The sequence below is a fragment of the Alligator mississippiensis genome, chromosome 5 (assembly GCF_030867095.1).
Source record: "Alligator mississippiensis isolate rAllMis1 chromosome 5, rAllMis1, whole genome shotgun sequence".
In the NCBI taxonomy this organism is placed as follows: Eukaryota; Metazoa; Chordata; order Crocodylia; family Alligatoridae; genus Alligator; species Alligator mississippiensis.
Window position 1 is genome coordinate 189,769,573 of NC_081828.1, and position 20,546 is coordinate 189,790,118.

General features: G+C 46.4%; 1 protein-coding gene across 2 annotated transcripts in view; it reads left to right on the top strand.

Moving 5' to 3' along the window:
* Nucleotides 1–6,362: 6,362 nt before the first annotated feature.
* The window catches only part of LOC109285840 (uncharacterized), a 40,978-nt gene continuing 26,794 nt past the window's right edge, over nt 6,363–20,546 (top strand). Inside the window, exons 1-3 of one of the 2 annotated variants that reach the window (XR_009462688.1) lie at nt 6,363–10,350; nt 12,679–12,845; nt 15,405–15,575. Coding sequence is in view for 1 of the 2 variants with exons in the window: in XM_059729108.1 (XP_059585091.1) it covers nt 10,207–11,190 (984 nt within the window). In the remaining variant the exon portion in view is untranslated. Of the gene's footprint in view, nt 12,846–15,404; nt 15,576–20,546 lie in introns of both variants that reach the window. The other variant, XM_059729108.1, reaches the window with a different exon arrangement.

The window sequence follows — 20,546 nt, forward strand, 5'->3', positions numbered from 1 at the left end:
TCCCTTGCAGTTGAGAATGATTGTCATCCATGATTGTCTTATCTGTGGGTTTGAAGATGGCTGATGAGTCCTATTCAGGATCAACAGAATATGCTGCAGCTCAGGCACATGTTTCCATGTAGGGTGGTGACTCTTGGTTCAGCTCAGGCACATGTTTCCATGTGGGGTGGGTGACTCTTGGTTCAGGCTGCAACACGCTTTTTCTGTCACTCCTGTGTTTCTGCTTCCTGTTGTCATCATAAGGTTTCACAGTACTGAGATCCTTCCAGAATACATTTCCTTCATTTGGGGGTGGTCCCGGATGATAATTTTCCATGAGTTGATATTGATGTTGCATTTTTTCAAATTGGTCTTCTGGACATCCTTGAAGCACTTTCTCTGCCTTCCTCTTGAGCATAAGCCTTGACTGAGCTTGGAGAACTCAGCTGAAGCTAAGCTGTCTACATTTTACCACCTATATTCTATCACCGGTTCAACATTCCTCCTTCCGCCTGCCCCACCTATCTGTCTCACACCTGTTGTCTCCCATTCCCTCTGAACTTCACTGACATGCTTTTGCATTTTCACAGACCTGCATTTTGCATATTGCTGGGTTTTTGGTTGTAGCCATGTTGGTCTAAGGACATAGGCAGATAAGGTTCTTTGGGCAGATGTGATATCTTTTATTAGACCAACAGAGTAGTCAGGAAAAAGTTATTTGCAAGCTTTTGGGTACACACACCCTTCTTCAGGCATAGGAAGTCTACAGTTATGAGACTCCAAGGAATGAAAGAAGTTAAAAGTCTGACAGACTGTCAGTGAGAATGTAAATAGTGGAAATTAGGAAAATTAAAGGTAGAGAAGGGAACGGGGGGCAGGGGAGGGCAAGGGGAAAAAACAGCCAAAGGGAGACTCTACTGTAGTAGTTTTCCAAGGTAGAAAAGAAGCTGTCTGTGAAAAAGTAAATAGTTGGAAATTAGGAAGACAAAGGGTAGAAAAGGAGGGGGAGGGGGGAAGAAAAGTGTAAAAGGTCAGGTCTGGCAGGTACCTGGTGAATCAGATGTCAGGCAGGTTGTAATGTGTCATAAATCCAATGTCTATATTGAGTCCATGATTTTTTGTATCCAGTAGATTTATGAAGTGAAGTTCGTAGGCTCGTCTACAAAAGGTGTTTTGTAAATTCCCTTTGATATTAGAACTGAGAGATCAGAGAGGGAATGATTGTCTTGTGAGAAATGTGGCCCCAAAGGTAATTGGGTATTCTTGTCTTTGATACATTTTCAGTGTGCGTTCATTCTGGTGAGCAGTTGTTGTTTGGTTCCTCCTACATATTTTCCATCAGGCCATTTGATGCACTGGATGAGATATACAACATTTCTGGAGATGCAGGTGTAAGATTTAAGAGTGCTGATGGTTCTATTGTGGGATGTAGTTATTGTGCGAGTGGTAGAGATGTTTTGGCAGGTTTTGCATTTCTTGTCCTGGCGTGGTCTGGATCCATTAGGTGTGGTTTGGGTCCCAGGGAGTTTGCTTCTAGTGTTGAGGTTAGTGAGGTTTAGTGCTTGTTTAAAGGCTAGGATGGGTGGTTCTGGAAAGATCTCTTTAATAATTGGGTCTTCTAGTTGTGCGGGCCGGGGGCGAGCCGGGCCCATCTTTGCGCACACGGGCTTTGGCCAGCAGCCCGGGCACGCGGGGCCGGAGGAGACTGGGCGGCGGCAAGGCCTAGAATTAGTCACAGAGGCGTAATGGTTGATTTAAAGATCATTTACTTACACCCAAGATGGTCGCGGTGTAGGCTGGACAGTTTCCAGGTGCAGCTCTGCTTAAATCCTCGTTGGAGGACTACGACAAATTCGGTTCTTTGGCCCTGGAGTTGTTAAGGCTCCGCGGGTTCGGTAATTTCTTTCCCACAGAGTTGTCAAAGCTCCGTGGGTTCGGTTCGGTTCTCTGGCCCCGGAGTTGTTAAAGCTCCGTGGGTTCGAATCTTGAGTATATAGGAAAGGGATACGTCTAGGATTGTGCTTGGCGACGGGGAGAGGCCAGAGGCTGTTCAGACCTCTGTTGCCTTCTTAAGAGATGCATTGGGTCCGTAAGGATCTGCAGAGCTTAGAGATCTTCACACAGCATGAAGATCTCCCTCCTGGTGAGTTCTCCAATTTCTCCTTCTCTCTCCTGTTTTTCTCTCTCTCCAACTTGGGCGGAAACCACCCAAGCTCTTTATACGGCTAGCAGGCCAATCGCTAGCCGCCACGTGTGCATGTATTAGAATCGGCCAATAATGTGGCACAAATCTTCATACAAATGGCGGGAACTCCCTTGCACCGTGAATTTCTGAGATGCAAAAGAAATGCACCATGCAAAAAAAGCTACAAATTGGCGGGAAATTCTCCGTTGCACCGGGGTTCTCTTCTGTAGCAGAGAACTCCACCGTGCAAGGAAGCTGCAATTTAGCGGGAACATAATTTAGCAGCGCCGAAGCACACACAAACAAAAAATCACAACTTTGGGTTGTGACACTAGTATGGGTCACAATTGTTTGAGGATTTTCTGTGTAGGTTCCAGGGCAATGTGGTATGTTATAATTAATAAGGGTGTGTGACGCTTCAGTCGCCGATTTGATTCAGAGAAGATTTGGCCTGATTTGGAGGCTGAATCACTGAATCCAAATCAAATTGGGAGAAAAAGAAAAAACCTCCAAATTAATTTGGAAAAGATTTGGAAGGAAGTCTTTCAGGGGAACAGAAATTGAGAAGTGGGAAGGGAAGTGGTGGGGAGAAGACTGACATCTGTAGCTGGCCAATAATTGTGATCTTTTCCTGAGTCTCCTTCCAATCACAGTACTCTGGGGGGAGGGGGGGAACAGGACGGGACATAGAAACAGCATATAAGCCTCTGTCTGCAGCCTGTCTGTCCCTTTTGGGAGCTGTTTCTGCCAAACAACAGCATCTGAAAAGTACTGCACTGGCTTGGCTTCCTAGTCAGTCTCCTGCTAGTTTCTGTTCTTGGAAAGGATTGATACAGCTTACTAACTAGAATCCCTCTACTTATCCCTATCCAATCCATTTCTTTCAACTTACTCTTCCCCCCAAAACCTCTCATTTGTTCTTGTGTTTTTTCCCCCCACACTTTTTAAAAAGAAAGCTGTGTTTTCCCTGGCAGTGTGATCCATCACTGTGCAGGAAAGCATATACATTACACACACTCACACACATACACAGAGAAGAAGATGAGATATTAATATTATTAATTACACACACATACAGTAAACACAACAGAGAAGAAGTCAGACACATACATACAGTAATCAGAGAAGAAGAAGAAGAAATATTATTAGTTAGTTACACAGAGAGAGAAGATGAGCTATTACAATGGCACACACACACAGACATATTTTTTAGCACAGGAAAGATTAATATGAAGCATGCTGGAAAGGCAGGTGCCAGGTCTTCTGGCAGGGGAGGGAGAGGGGCTAGAAGGGATAAGGGGAGAGCTAGAGCTGCAAGGGTCCCCACCCCCACCAAACATAGACGCATCCTTTTTCCTGGCAGCCATAAGTCTTCGGCTACCAGTGGGAGCAAGGAGGTGGGAGCAGTACCTGTCCTTGCACCCTCACCATGCCCCCTAACACCAGAAATAGCCACCAGCAGCAGAATGACAGTTTCCTTCACCCCAATTTCATCTCCCAGCATGAGCCTCCCAGTGCCAGAGGAGAAGCTGGATCTGGAACCAGGGGACCTGAGTGTCCTAGTAAAAGAAATTCTGGGGACTGAGGGGGAATCTGAGTTTGTGCTCCATACCTCTCAGAGTTCCCCTAGAGCCAGGTCTCCTTCTCCGGAAAGCACCTTGGAGGAGTTTAAGTTTGTGGAGGCAAGTGGCTCAGCTGAGTCAGCTCCTCCTGTTGTTGTGCCTTAGCTTGCTGAGGAGGAGGATAAGGCAGGATCCCCACCCTCATCCCAGAAGCAGGGGGGTAGTGTAATGTGGGATCATTCTGAGGTGGCAGATGATCCCACATATGCTATCTGCCAGCACTGCTGAAGGCAGATAAGCCAGGGCAAGGAGGTGAAACACTTCACCACCACAGTGATGCTGCTGCATCTCAGGAGCCAGTACCTCCTTGTCCCTCCTCAGCCTGGCACCGGTGGGAGCATGCCCAAAGTGAAGTCCCCCTCTTGCTCCAAAGCCCCCATCCCCATGAAGCAGAGGCAGGTCACCATGGAGTGGTGGGGGAAAAGCCACAGAACAAAGAGGGGTGCGTTGCAAGAGCAAGTGAGGTCACCCAGAGCATTGGGAAGATACTTGCTTTGGATGGCCAGCCCTTCTTCTTAGTTTAGCGGCTAGGGTTCGGGAGGCTCATGGTGCTCATGGCCCCATCCTACCAAGTGCCTGCATGTACCACCTTTAGCAAGAGGTGGTGCCCTCCCTGTATGAGGCATGCAGGGAGTACTTGAAGAAGGAGCTGCTGCACAAGGCAGGCCTGCAGGTAGCCTCGCACTTCACCTTGGACATCTAGGGGTGGACAGCATGCCTACCTCTTCCTCACAGGGTACTGGTGCGATCAGTTAGGCCATTGGTGGACTCTCCTTCAAGCTGAGGTGATGGATAAGTCCCATACAGCAAGGGAGATCATGATGACTATGAACCACATGGTGCAGGGGTGGCTCATTGGGTAGGGCGAGCTCACCTGCGGGTTCATGGTCACCAACAACAGGGCCAATATGGTCAAGGTGGTCTGTGATGCCAACTTTGTTGGCATCTGCTGTGTGGCACACAAGCTGCACCTCATAGTCAGGGATGCCTTGGAGGGGGACAGGGCTGCCGGTGATAGCACTGTCACTACCACCCAGCTGATTTCAAAATGCAGGAAGGTGGCGGGCTACTTCCACCGCAGCATAAAGGGGGGGGCAAGATGGTGTTCCTCACAGTGAACCTCCTGCCGCTGGGATTCCCCAAGCTCCACCTGCAGATGGAGAGAGTACCACCCTCCTCACTCCGTCTGCACCTATTTCCTTTTTTTTTTTTTTTAAACCATTTAATGCCCCACTGTCAAAGCTGGAGGTGGCACACTGTCTGCATCACCAGCCAGGAGGGGAAGAACATGTCCCTGGTGAGCTCCCATGCCAGGACAAACTTGAAGGTATGGGCTGGAGCTAGGGGAAGGAGAAGGCCTCAGGTCTTGGGCATGACCACTGAAACTGCACCCTACTAGGGTCAGGAGGCCTGGAGAGACTGACAGCAGCATGGCAGCCCCAGGAAATGCCAGGACCAAGGACCTCCCTGGTGAAAGGTGGGTAGGAGGAGCCATAACCTCCAGCCACCACATGCACACTGTTCTGGCTGGGGAAAGTCCAGACCTGTCACATCTTTGACAGGCCTGAGGCTTACTGGTTGCAGTGGAGTTGTGAGGCTTCAGGTGAGCTCAGCTTAGCTGCCTGGGATGCCATCTGCGAGGCATAGGCTTTCAGGTTTAAAACCCTTCATAAGGCTGAGGAAGCATCTAGTTGGTGTGTACGTGCTCTTCCTAGATGGAAGAAATAGAAAGAAGCCAGGGGCTGGCATGCAATGCAGGCAAGAAAGCCAGTCAGTGAAAATGGAAATGGAGGTGTCAGGGGGTGAGAGAGTGGCTGGGGTGGGGGGGAAGGGTGATGTAGCATGTAAAAGTGGAGAGGTACCTGGGGAGTCAGATGTCTGGCAGGTTGTAGTGTGTCAGAATTTCAATGTCGATATTGAGTCCATGAGTTTCTGTATCTAGGAGGTTGATTAAGTGCAGTTCATAGGCTTGTCTGTGAAAAGTGGTTTGTAAATTCCCTTCGAGGATCAGAACTGAGACTGGAGACATAGTGGTTTTTTTGTGAGAAATGTGCCCCCACAGGTAGTTGGGTATTCTTGTCTTTGATAGATTCTGGTGCGCAGTTTCAGGGAGTACTGGAGATATGTTGGCAAGTTTTGCATGTCTTGTCATGGCATGGTCTGTCATTGCGTGGTCTGGATTCATTTGGTGTATTTCAGGCTGTAGGAAGTTGGCTTCTGGTGATGAGGTTAGCAAGGTTCGGTGCTTGTTTTAATTTATAAACCACTTTTCACAGACAGGCCTATGAACTTCACTTCATCAGCCTCCTAGATACAGAAACTCAGGGGCTTAACATAGACATTGGATTTATGACACACTACAACCTGCCGGACATCTGACTCCCCAGGTAGCAGCAGGTACTCTCCACTTTTATCTGCTACATCCCCCCTTCCTCCCACCCCCAGCCTGTCCCTCACCAGCTGACACCTCCATTTCCATTTTCATTGACTGGCTTCCTTACCTGCATTTCATGAGCCCCTGGCTTCTTTACTATTCCTTCCATCCAGGAAGAGCACACACACCCCAAGTAGATGCTTCCTCAGCCTGATGAAGGGTTTTTAAACCTGAAAGCTTGCAAAGAAGAATTTCTCCAACTATTGCATTGGTCTAATAAAAGATATCAGATCAACCCTAAGAACCTTGTCTGGGCTATGTCCTTAGACCAACATGACTACAACCAACACCCCTTAACACACACAAGTGACATGAGTTTTGCTTTCAGCAGTTTGAGGTGCAGTTTCACAGAAACCCCTGCACCACTCTGCGTGAAACCTGGCGGGCCTCCCTCATGCCTGCATGAGGGGCAATGTATGTGGTGGACAGGGTGGCCATTTAATGCCTCACTCTCAGAGCTGGAGGTGGCAGTTTAGTTTTTCACCAGCCAGCAGGGGAAGAACAAACATCTCCCTGCTGAGCTCCTGTGCCAGGAAGAACTTGGAAGTATAAGGGCTGGGGCTATATGGGGAGGAGGAGGAGGCCCCACGTCATCCTGGGCATGACCTATAACTGCACCCTTCCAGGGTTGGGAGTCCTGGGTGGGACTGTTGGTGGTGCGGCAGCCCTGGGAAACGCCGGGACCACAAATGTCCCTGGTGAAAGGTGGGTAGGAGTAGGAGGCACCTGATAACCTCCAGCCACCGCATAATCCTGGCTGGGGAAAGCCCAGACCTGTAAAATCTTTGAGAGGCCTGAGGCTTACTGGTTGCAGTGGAGTTGTGAGGGTGAGAACAGGGGCTACCATCCCTGCAGTTTTCATCCCACTACACCTTAACACACACACAGTCACACGTCACGAGTTTTGCTCGTCAGCAGCCTGAGGTGCAGTTTCCCATAAACCCCTGCACCTATTTCCTTGAAACTTGACAGGCCTCATGCCCTCAGAAGAAGGGGCTACCATTCCTACTGTTTTCATTCAAATATGCCAAAAAATTACAGTTATAGGTATTTCAGTGATTCCCCATTACAGTCTATGGCCAAATCTCTCTGAATCAGCGCCGAATCTTCTGAAGCCGATTCAGCCGAATTGATTCAGGACTGTGATCCAAATCTCCAAATCAAATCACTGTCCTCCGAATTGGCTGAATCTGAATCAAATACTTCCCTATTCACACAGGCCTAACAATTAATTAATGGCGTGCAATTCGTGGGGATTTTCTTTTTGTACTGCAGTGAATCTTTATGTGGTATCTGGGTGGTTCTTTCAAAGTGTGATCTCTGTCTCTGGAGGAGTGTCCTTGTTGGGTGAAGACCCTTTTGAGATTTCTGAGGTAGCAATCGTGGGTATTCTCCTCGGTGCAAATTCAGTGGTATCAGAGAGCTTGGCTGTAAACTACAACTTTCTTGGTGTGTTTAGGGTGATTGCTGGTTCTGTGTAGACATGTATGTAGGTCTGTGGCTGTCTTGTATATGGTGGTTGTATTTTACCATTTTGGATATTGATCATGGTGTCCAAAAAGGAAATGCTGGTTAGAGTATTCAAGCGACAGTCTGATGAAGGGGTGATGATTGTTGAATTTTTGGTGGAAATCAGTCAGAGACTACAGGGTTTCAGTCCAAATGATGAAGATATCATCTATGTTTCTCAGATATAGCATGGGCTTGATGGTGCAGTTTTTGAGTTCTTCTTCTTCCAGGTGGGCCATTTTGCATATTGGCTTCCATTCTACCCAGGAGAGCACACAGGACACTAGCAGACTCTGCCTATGCCTGAAGAAGCAAGTTTGTGCTCAAAAGCTTGCAAAGAACAATTTTTCCAACTATGGTCTAATAAAAGATACCACATCTACCCAAATAATCTTGTCTGGGGGAATAAAACTTTCTTCAGGAGGCTGTATTCAGACATGGATGATGTGGCCAGCCCGCATCATCAACATCAGCAAAGTTGATGTCAGATGATCAGTGAAGTTGATGTCAGACGATCATCGCTTCAATGCTTATGGGGTTTGCTTATGAGAGGATGCTAATGTTGGTGCATCTGTCTACCCACTAGATTTGAAGGATCTTCCCCAGGCACAATTGCTGGTATGTAGTCCCAATACCATTGTAATCTAGTCTGGCTGTGCTCTTCACGTTTCAGCCTTCACAGCTCAGTCCTGGCTCTCAGTATGAATTAGAGTCCAGAGTTGTGTGACTATAAAGTGTATGCAGAATAGGTAGCAGCTCTTCCAGACTAGCCTGTTCTAACAGTGCCAGACCAAATGTGAAGTGCTCCTGTCTAGGTTATTCACATGCTTACTGATTTATTACCCTCTAGGTGCATGTGCATGGCTTCCATTACCAATAATGGAAGTTACACACACAAAATGAGGGGAGAATGTACTCCTAAGCCACTGCTGCTGACATCCACTTACCTCCTGATCATTATCTCCCTGGTGACTCCATTGCTTTGCATCACCTACTCTTTAAGTGTTTTACAGTCATTATTGGCTTGCTTCTCACCTTGAGTAGTCATTTGCACCTGTGTAAAGTGAGTGCAAAGTGAGCTTACACCTGTGTTTCACAGGTGCAAATGATTACACAAGGCAGTGGAAGCCCAGTGAAGCCACCCTGGCTAGAAGTTGCATGTCTGTTGAAGCACAGAGCCTCTGTAGCAGGCAGGTGATGGAATTCCCCAATGTGAAAGCCTAATGGATGTGCCATGGAGGTAAACTGAGGGGAGAAAAGAGAATGAGGAAAGGAGAGACAGAATTCTTTTGCTTTAGCAAAGATTTGGGTTTAGGTTTGCTATGTACAATGGGAAAGAGTTAATGTTATAGTTGGTATTTTGCTGCAATGAAGGGAAGTAAAGTTGCAACTGAAATATAGTCTAAAGGAGAATACAAACTTGAAAAGATGCATAAAAAGCACAGCTGCTCCCAACAGCCAAATACATTGTAATTTGTTGCTGGGGAGAAAAAAAGGATCTCTCCTTCCTCATCAGTGTTACACTGCTGAGGAAAAATAAAGTATTGGAAGTCCATCCAGTGGGAAAGAAGTGACAGGCACTTTTTTATGTGGAGCAAGCTAATTTAGACTATATGGTTGCCATTTTTTTAATTTGACAAAATAAATACATGGATAAGAGGTTAGTCAAAGTCAAATGAGTCTCTTAATAGTAATGTGTACATAAAGAATAAGACTTGTTAATTCTTACATGGAAAATTTGCATATGTTAATAATGATTTTAAACAAAAAAAATAAGGAAAATGAAAATAAAAAGGTTACGCCTCAACCTGAGTAGTAAAACTTGTGGCTCTGCTGGTTTTTTCAGTTAGAAGCAGAATATGGTAACAGCCTCCTGGTCACAATCATTTATTTAAGGGAAATGTAGTGTGCTTTTTCCTCAAACACTGGGATAATCAAATAACAGGAGACCACTCCTTTGTTCACTGTTCCAATCATTTTTCAGACACTGTTCTCCATTAAGTTTTTTGCAGGACCTCTTGCCCATTGCTTGTTTATGTCATGCCCTTGGCTTTTTGTTCTGCCTCTTTCAGACAACAAACTTTAACAGAGAACTGTCAGTGAGATCTCTCCTTCTTCATGTGCCTCTTTTAGGCAGAGTCTGCTATTGTTTCAACCATCTGGTTCTATAATGGACCTTTGCTGTTTCTTATATTTATCCCAAATAAAAGACAGATGCTACATCCACAAGTTTCAGTGAGGTTTCACCCAGCCCAAAACACCTCCATCTCAACTTCAGCCATCATTCTGAGAGAACCTAAATTGGTGCTGAAAACAACTCATGCAAGATAAAAAGGGAAAGTAAACAACAAAGTGCTCAATCTTAAATAGTTACATATTTATATTTACATATTTATATGTAAATATATATATATTTATATGTCTCTTTGTAAAGACAATCTTATGTGACCAACCCAAACCATTCTATTCCCATCCAAATGCTGGTGAAAATGTACTATAATATAAAGATAATAATCTTTAAACTAGCGTGCTTTAAACTAGCTTTGCCAGCGGATGGGGCCACAGGGGAACACGAGGACACTTCCCAGCCAAGACAGGTGACGAGCACAAGACGTACCCAGGTAAGTGTCAGGGGTCCAGACAGTCCTAAGATCAGGGGGGAGGTGCATGCACCCATAAGAGGCCTTAAATGCCTCTGCACTAATGCTCATAGTATGGGGAACAAGCAGGAGGAACTTGCCCTCCTGCTAGCTGACACAAACCCAGACATAGTGGGGCTCACTGAAACTTGGTGGGAATCTACCCATGATTGGGCGGTAAACATCAAGGGCTACAGACTGTTCAGGTGGGATAGAAAGGGGAGGAAAGGTAGGGGTGTAGCGCCCTACGTCAAAAAGCAATACACATCCTTACCAAACAGTGTTGGGTCAGAGGATGGGCAGACCGAAATGCTCTGGGTTAGAATACAAGGGGGTCAGGGGCAAAGGGACTTAATGGTGGGTGTCTACTATCAACTACCCAACCAGGGGGAAGAGCTGGACTGGGAATTCTCAGGTCAGCTTGTGGAGACAGTTAAGTCAAGGGATGTGGTCATCATGGGTGACCTAAACTACCCGGACAACTGCTGGGAGGAGCAGTCAGCCAGGTCTGACCGCTCACATAGGTTCCTAGCCGAGATACAGGACCTCTACCTAACCCAGGAGGTGCACAGTCCCACCAGGGCAAATGCCTTGCTGGACCTGGTCCTGGCCACAGGCAATGACCTGGTGAGGGGACTACAAGTTCTTGACCACCTGGGCGATAGCGATCATTGCCTACTGGAATTCACCATCCAGCTCAGGGTGTCAAAGGCCTGCAGCAAGGCAGCAGCCCTTGACTTCAGGAGGGCTGATTTCAATGAGTTAAGGAGATTAGTTGGGGAGGCACTGAGGTCCCAGAGGGTAAGGGAGTTGAGAATCTAAGACGAGTGGTTGTTCCTTAAGGAGACGATCCTCTGAGCCCAAAGGGTGACAGTCCAAATGCAAATCAAAGGGGGCAAAAGTGCTCAAAAGCCCCCATGGCTCACCAAAGGCATTCAGGAACATCTGAAAGTCAAAAAGGAGGTGTACACACGATGGAAGGGAGGGACCATCACAAAGGAGGATTATACCTCCATTGCTCGGGACTGCAGGAGGGCTGTTAAGAAGGCTAGGGCGGGGACAGAACTAGGACTAGCAACCAGGATCAAAGATAACAAGAAGTCCTTTATTAAATACATAGGGAGTGAAAAGAAGGCACTGGGTAATATGGGGCCCCTGCAGGACATGCTTGGCAATCTGGTGGTTGCACCAGATGATAAAGTTGACCTCTTTAACACATTCTTTGCCTCCATTTTTCTGAGCAGGGACAGGGACATCCCTCACACTGGGATTCTGGATAGACTCAGGAGAGGCACAGCCAAGCCTAGGATTAGAGAGGACCTGGTCAGGGAACTTCTGGTGGGCCTGGACGTGTTCAAATCAGCAGGTCCAGATGATCTCCACCCCAGGGTGCTAAGGAAATTGGCATAAGTCATTGTGGGACCCCTGGCATGGCTTTATGAGCACTTGTGGTGCTCTGGCCAGGTGCCAGAGGACTGGAAAAGGGCCAGTGTGGTTCCCATTTTCAAAAAAGGGAGGAAGGAGGACCCGGGCAACTATAGGCCCATTATTCTTACCTCAGTCATGGGGAAGCTCTTTGAGAAAATTATCCAGGAGCACATCTGTGAGGGACCAGCAGGGAAGATTATGCTTAGGGGCAACCAACATGGGTTTATTAGGGGCAGGTTCTGTCAGACTAACCTGGTGGCCTTCTACGACCAGGTCACAAAATCCTTAGATGCAGGTGTTGCAGTAAACATAGTCTTTCTGGACTTTAGGAAGGCCTTCGACACTGTCTCACCCTATTCTCATTAAAAAATTAGGCGACTATGGCGTCAATGCTTACACAGTCAGAAGCGTCGCAAATTGGCTGTAGGGCCACACCTGGAGAGTGGTGGTGGCCTGGTCATTTTTAACTTGGAGGGACATGGACAGTGGGTTCCCCCAGGGTTCGGTCCTTGGGCCCGCACTGTTCAACATCTTCATCAATGACTTAGACAAGGGGGTGAAAAGCACCTTGTTCAAATTCACGGATGACACTAAGATGTGGGGAGAGGTGGGCACGCTAGAAGGGAGGGCCAGGCTACAACTAGATCTGGACAGGTTACAGGGGTGGGCGGAGAAGAATAGGATGGGATTCAATACTGACAAGTGCAAGGTACAGCATCTAGGGAGAAAGAACCAGCAGCATACCTACAGGCTGGGGAACTCCCTTCTCGCCAGCACAGAGGCAGAAAAGGATCTTGGAGTCACTGATTGCAAGATGAACATGGGCTGCCAATGTGGGGATGCAGTCAGTAAAGCTAACCGCACCTTGTCATGCATCCACAGGTGCATCACGAGCAGGTCCAAGGAGGTGATCCTCCCCCTCTATGCAGCACTGGTCAGGCTGCAGTTGGAGTACTGCGTCCAGTTCTGGGTGTCGCACTTCAGGAGGGATGTGGACAGCATTGAGAGGATCCAGAGGAGGACCACTCGCATGATCAGGAGGCAGCAGGGTAGGCCCTACGAGGAGAGACTATGGGACCTGAACCTGTTCAGTCTCCACAAGAGAAGGCTGAGAAGGGATCTGGTGGCCATCTATAAACTTGCCAAAGGGGACCAGGAGGCTATGGGAGAGTCCCTGTTCCCCCGAGCACTACCAGGAGTAACAAGGGATAATGGCCACAAGTTGACTGAGAGTAGGTTCAGGCTAGGCATCAGGAGGCACTACCCTGTTTTCCTGAACAGGGACCAGGACATCCCACCTACCAGAGGTAGGGACAATCTTGGGGATAGCTCTATCAAGCCTTCAGTCAGAGCAGATGTAGCTAGGGATCTTCTGGAAGGGCTGGACATTTTTAAATCTGCAGGTCCAGATGCCCTCCACCCAAGGGTGTTGAGGGAGCTGGCAGGGGTCATTGTGGAGTCCTTGGCTCAGCTGTATGAGCATTCGTGGTCATCTGGCCAGGTGCCAGGGGATTGGAAACTGGTTAATGTGGTCCCTATTTTCAAGAAGGGGAGGAAGGAGGACCCAAGTAATTATAGGCCTGTAAGCCTCACCTCAGTGCTCGGGAAGATCTTGGAGAGATCATCAAGAAGCACATCTGTGGGGGGCCAGCAGAGGAGATCATGCTCAGGGGCAACCAGCATGGGTTCACCAAAGGCAGGTCCTGCCAGACCAACCTGATTGCCTTTTACGACCAAGTAACTAAATCCTTGGATGATGGTGTCACTGTGGACATAGTCTTTCTAGACTTTAAGAAGGCCTTTGACACTGTCTCTCACCCCATCCTCGTCAATAAATTAAGCGACTGCAGCATTGATAACTGCACAGTTGGATGGGTAAAAAATTGGCTGATGAGGCGCACCCAGAGAGTAGTGGTGGATGGGTTGTACTCAACCTGGCAAGATGTGAGCAGTGGGATACCCCAGGGCTCGGTCCTCAGGCCTGCACTGTTTAACATCTTCATCAGCAACTTGGACGAGGGGGTGGAAAGCACGCTGTCCAAGTTTGCTGATGACACTAAGATGTGGGGTGAGGTGGACACACTTGAAGGGAGAGAGAGGCTGCAACTAGATTTAGACAGACTACAAAAGTGGGCAGATGAGAATAGGATGGGGTTCAACGTCGATAAATGCAGGGTGTTGCACCTTGGGAGAAGGAATCCACAGCATACATACAGGCTGGGGAGTTCCCCTCTTGAAAGCACAGAGGCGGAAAGGGATCTTGGAATCATTATTGACTCCAAGATGAACATGAGCTGCCAATGCCAGACTGCAGCCAGCGAGGCCAGCCATACCTTGTCATGCATCCAAAGGTGCATCTCAAGCCAGTCCGGAGAGGTGATACTCCCCCTTCTATGCGACTTTGGTCAGGCCGCAGTTGGAGTACAGTACTGGGCGCCGCACTTCAAAAGGGATGTGGCCAGCCTGGAGAAGGTTCAGAGGAGGGCCACCCACTTGGTGAGAGGCCAGCAGGGCAGGCCCTACGAGGAGAGACTGAAGGACCTGAACCTGTTCAGCCTCAGCAAGAGGAGGCTGAGGGGGGACCTGGTGGCTGCCTACAAGCTCATCACAGGGGATCAACAGCAAATAGGCAGAGCCCTTTTCTCCCCAGCACCACCTGGGGTGACGAGGAACAATGGTAATGAGCTGATAGAGAATAGGTTTAGGTTAGAGGTCAGAAGGCAATATTTTACAGTTAGGGTGGCCAAAATCTGGAACCAACTTCCCAGGGAAGTGGTCCTCGCCCCTACCTTGGGCAAATTCAAGAGGAGGTTGGATGATCACCTGTCCGGGAAACCAGCATTCATTCCTGCCTGTGGCAGGGGGTCAGGCTAGATGATCTGTTCAGGTCCCTCCTGACCCTAGCTACTACGAAACTATGAAACTATGAAACTTCACAGGGCGGCTAGGATCTGGGACCAACTTCCAAGGGAAGTGGTGCTCGCTCCTACCCTGGGGGTCTTCAAAAGGAGGCTAGATAGACACCTTGCTGGGGCTGTTTGACCCCAGCATTCTTTCCTGCCATGGCAGGGGGTCGGATTTGATGATCTGCTCAGGTCTCTTCCGACCCTGCCTACTATGAAACTATGAAACTATTACCACTGCTTCCTTCAGGACGCAACACTAATTTCTCTCTGGGGAACTTAAATTTCTGCTATAATAAATATCATCTTATTAAGAACTTTGTGTTCTTTTGCGAGTATTGCTGTGCAACATAGTGCTAGTGTCTGTGCCCAATGTGAAAGGACATACAGTAGGCACAGGTAGGCTAAAACAGGAAAAGTCAAACGAGCATTTTTGACTCTGAAAAAAGTAGTTGACATTCTGCTTATCAGTGAATTGGTTTCCATTTCACACTGACTTGTGCAGTAGTTTTGCAGTAATAAAAACTGCGTCCTACAAAACAACATAACTGGGACACAGGTGTGTGGGTACCTTTATGAGTGTTATGTGTAAGTTGTTACATTTGCCTGGGGATTGAGGAGGGAACAGTGGAACTGCTGGCAGGTACTGCTTTCTGAAGAAACAAGTGTTATAGTTCTATAAGCTTAACTCCTTAATCTTTTCAGAACAACACATGGTACCAGAAGTGGGATGTGAATCAAGACAAAAAATGGAACACCTAAGAATTCCACAGGATTAAAAGCTGTTCAGCAATGCAACAGAAAACTGGAAGAAATTTAAGCAGAGCCATATATATGATAGCCAGTGGAGCTAAGGAGAAGGAAGATTCACTCAAGGTAGCTATTTTTTTAACTATAGCAGGCCCAGAAGCTATGTCTCTTTATAATAGCCTACGACTGCCAGAAGCAGACCAGAAAAGCTACGGCACGGTAATAAAAAAGTTTGAGGAACTGTATACCCAAACAAAACCAAACCTTTGAATGGCATAATTTCCACATGAGACAGCAGAAAGAATGTGAGACAATAGAGGAGTCTGTCAAAATCCTCAGACTGCTGAGCCAGACGTGCAACTTTGGTGACCTAAAAGAGTCCATGATCAGAGATCAAATAGTATTGGGTATAAGGGATACAAGCCTCAGGAAGAGACTGTTAGAGGATCCTGAGCTTAATTTGAAAAAGGCAGTTAGAATGTGGCAAACAACTGAGTTAACAAATTTCAGGCTGCAGAAACTAGAGGGAAAAACAGAACAAACTGAACTAGATAGGATTACAAAATAGGATTTAAAAATTATGTATTAGTGCTGGATTATTATTCTCACTATCCTGAAATTGCGTTGCTTAAAAGTAAACCATGTCAGAACTCACATCAAATCAATTTTTTCTAGACATGGGATTTCACAAATTGTGAGAACAGACAACGGACCTCAATTCAACTGTCTTGAGTTTAAAGAGTTTGCAAACAAATATGAATTCCATCACAACACTTCAAGTCCTAAATACCCACAATCCAATAGTCTGGTAGAAAATGGAGTACAAATAGTGAAGAAATTGTTGAAAAATGCTATAGATTCACACACTGATGTTTGCCCATCACTCTTAAATTATAGGGCAATACCCATGAGACATGGAGTGTCCCCAGCAGAAATGCTGTTTAACAGGAGATGCAAAACCAGGATGCCAAATCTTGTGGATGATGCTCATCAGAATGAAAAGCAAGATGTGAAAACATTAAAAAAAATTATGAACTCAAAAATGGTACTCTGATAGGGGTTCCAGGGAGTTACCACAACTGCACAACAAAGCTGTGCTTATTTCAGATGGATGAACATGGAAACAAAATGTTAGTTTCCTATCAAGTAGTTCCCAGATCCTATAAAGTAGTCACACCAGAAGGACAGGTGCTAAGAAGGAACAGGTGACACTTTCAGCTCATAAAGGGAAGAAAAGAAGCAGCATCACAAGATTCACCAAAGAAAATAGAGCTAACATCAAAGCAACATGAAATGACAGTGGAGATTGAAAATGACACAGAAAAAGAGAGACATCTGAACAAGGAAACCAAACAAGAACTGAACCAATAAGGATTGAGAATACAGAGAAGCTGAGAAGATCACTTAGAGTTAAAAAGATAACACAAAGACTAATAGAGACCTGTTAAAATGTGCTTTAACTACGGGTTGAACTAAACTGCCAATGTTAGTATTATAGGGGGATATGTTGCATGTAAAGGGGGAAGATGTGTGGTTACTTTTAAGAGTTGTTATGTGTAAATTGTTACATTTGCCTGGGGATTGCGGAGGGAACAGCAGAACTGCCGGCAGGTACTGCTTTCTGAATAAACAAGCTTTGTCCTTCTGTAAGCTTATCCCCTTAATCTTTGCAGAACAACACAACAGGCAGTCTAGCCAAAAGTCAGGTGTCATGCAGATTTGGCTAGCTGGGTACACTCTAGAGCAGGGGTTGGCAACCTATGGTCTGCAGACTGAATGCAGCCCACAGATCCATTTTATCTGGCACATGGAGCCTGGGGTTTTTTGAGGTGTTGGTTGTAGCCATCTTGGCCTAAGGATGTAGGCAGACGGGCAAGGCTTCACTTACGCAGCAGCGAGGGGGACTAGTGACTGTGGTTGCAGTGGTGGTGACCAGGCTGGAAGTGCCCTATACTTGGAGCTAAGCTTCATTAAAGCCTCCCCCTGCTCCTAAGCATTGCTAACCTACTCTAAATGGCCAAGATAGGACAGACTGTTGGGATTCCTGACATGTACAGCTTCAGTTTCATGTTGGTCAATGAAAAGTCCCTCCTCCCTGATTGTGTGTACCCAGTAAATTACCATTTTGAACAACTCAGCACAGGAGAAGCCATCCTGAGTCAGACCACAACTCCATCTAGCCCAGTATCCTGTATCGCATTGTGACAGAGAGTAGATACAAAGGAAGTGAGTACTTACGCAGGATCTAGCCAGGCTGATCTGTTCCCCAGCCCTCTTCTTTTATAGCTTCCGGCTTGTAGAGGCCTAGGAAGTCTTGATTTGGAGGTTGTAGCTCTAACTGTTATGTGTAGTATTCACTAATGGACCTAACCTGCATTAATTTGTCCAACTCATCACCTCTACAACATCTTGTAGCAGTGAGTTTCACAAGTTAATTGCATGCTGTGAGAAAAGAAGTTCCCTTTATTTGTTTTAAGTTCAATTTTCTTCAGGTTCCATAAGTGCATTGCAACCATACTAAGCATGTCAGAGATTATTAGCACAGGTATCAGTTCCTGTTAAAAGCTTTTGGCTTACCTCCACCTATAACACACAGGAGAGAGAGGCATACCCTGCAATACCAGCTCCATTAATGTCTCAAATGTGGCTGGTGCATTGCAGAAGCTGAAGACCATAAGACTGTCCTGCTGTGACAGCAGTTTTTATCCTCAGTTCTTTGGATCTACTTCCACTTGCCAATACCCCCATTTTAGATCCTCTGGAAAACTAGATTAAACCTATCACAACATCCAAAGCATCATCTGTTTATATTAAAGGCTAAAAAGTCCCCTAAATGGACATTCTCTACAGCTCATATGGAGTCTGGTGATACCACAATGTTTTCTGAACCACTACTTGGGTTAAACCCAAGGGCTGACTGGAGTCTGTTATATCTTCCTGATGGATATCATTTGCTGGAAAGCTACCACAGAATTTAGCTCTTAGTGGTATGGTTGCTGCCCTCAGAGGCCTGACAACTTGTGCACTCTGAACTAATTACCAGCAAATCATTTCTTTCACCTGGACTAAATCTTTAAAGAGAATTTCCAAAGGCTGAATGTGCAAGGCACAGCTTCCTGGCCATTACTCCGCTGCTAGCCAAAACAAAATCCAAACTGATTATTAGCTCATCCATGCCGGCAGCTATCCAAACTTTTCTTGCTTAAATTCCATGTGTCCAGTTTTCAACCCCAATTTCCCCACTTTCTGGATAGGTCCTCATTCCCCAGTCCTGGTCTCTAAATTAGGTGGTTCAGTTTTGGATCTCCTACCTGTTAGCTTTTGTAGCATGTCTTGTCTAATAACAGTTATGTTTGAACCAGTGTCCATTGTTCATGTGCACTTCACAGATCCTATTACACCTTCAAACCATTCTTCGTGTTTAATTGCACAGCCCTAAACCAATACTATGGGGTTAATTTTTGCACCTCTGAGCTACCCTTTCAGCCTAGTATTCCCCCATTTTCCAAACTAGAAGAGGAGGTCTTGGTAAGTGCTTGTGATGCTCCATCCTAGCCAAGTTTGTATTTATAGTATGCTGTATTTTTACAGCCACCTTTTTCACAGTACCAGCACTTAACTGAAATCCTCATAGTTATTTCCTACTTCCCTTGTTCTACAGATCACGTTTATCACTTTTTGTAACTGTTCAAAAATGTCACAAGTAAAAACTCCTTTTTTCTGTTATACATTAGTCACAGTGTTGTACTGGTCCCAGGGCACTTGGCTTCCATCTTCCTCACCAGTAGTATACAAGTGATGTGGTAGCCGTGACAGGGGCAGAAATTATGTGTGAGGCAAGGATTTCTTAGGGTGATATTTTATATTGGACTCAACAGTAGCTGCTGCCCCTTCTTTCTGGCCAGCTGTAAAGAAGGACTTGAGTTTTGTGGTAAATTTCTTAGTCCTTGGGGGTGTCTTTCATAGGGTTGCCAACTGTGTGCAAATTTACAGACACGCTGTAAATAACCAGGATGAAAATGCCCGTCCATAAATTCCATAAAAAATTAGCACCAGTCATAAATCATGAAACTAAAATGGGCTCTGTAAAATCAGTTTCATAAAAGCAGAGAGTGCAGAAGCTCCACGGTTAGACAACCAGCCGGTGGCATTTTTAAAGCACAGATGGAGCACAGAAATGCCATCTGGTGTCTGAGCAGGAGCACAGCACCCCAAAGGTAGTTTTGTGGTGTTGGTGCTGCTCCTGGTGCTGCCTCTTGTCATGCCTATAATATGTCTGGCTGGCAAATAGACAGTCATTTTTCTTTGGAGTCTGTGCTGGGATTGGAGGAGTGGGGCTGTTAGGGGTAAAGCTGAGGGGTGGGCTGGGGGAGGCTCCATGGTGCAGTTTGCAGGTATCAGATGTGGGTGTGAAGGCAGCATGGCATGGGAGTGAATAGGGGAACCCTGGGGAGGCAGCATGGTGTAAAGCCATTGCTGCAGTCAAGTAGGATTACCAACCCAAGACATTTTTTTACCAATCATCTTCCAATTTTTTTTACTATAGTTTGAACTGTGCCCTTGTCCAGGGTAGGCAGAAGGGTTACAGTTGAAGTATGTAAAACATATGTCAATAACGAAGTTTGATTGTCAGTAAAAAACTTAGCAGACTGTCAGTAAAAATAAAATATCTTGAGTTGGCAACCCTGGTCTTTTGCCTCCTTTGGGTGAGCTGGATGTTCAAGTCCAATATATAGGTCAACATCTATAAACTATTCCATTGCCAATGTACTTGATCCCAGATGTGCCAGGAACACAAGTCTCCGCAGGCTATCTGCCAGGCTTACTGCATTTCTGTCTCATTCTAGCTTTTAGCTGGCCAATAGATAGTTCAGGTTGACTGATCATGGTTCAAGCATGTTTGTGGGGTCATGCAGGTCTGGATAACTTAGGTTTTTCTTTGGGAGTATGTTCTGCAGTGCCACCAGAACCACCCTGCCCACAACTCCCCATCCACCCGGCCAGCTATCCATCTGGGTGCTAAAGCTGGACTTGGTCAAATAAGTATCCCAGAGAATTTTTCCTTTGGTTTTGGATTATTTGTGCTGTTAGAATCCA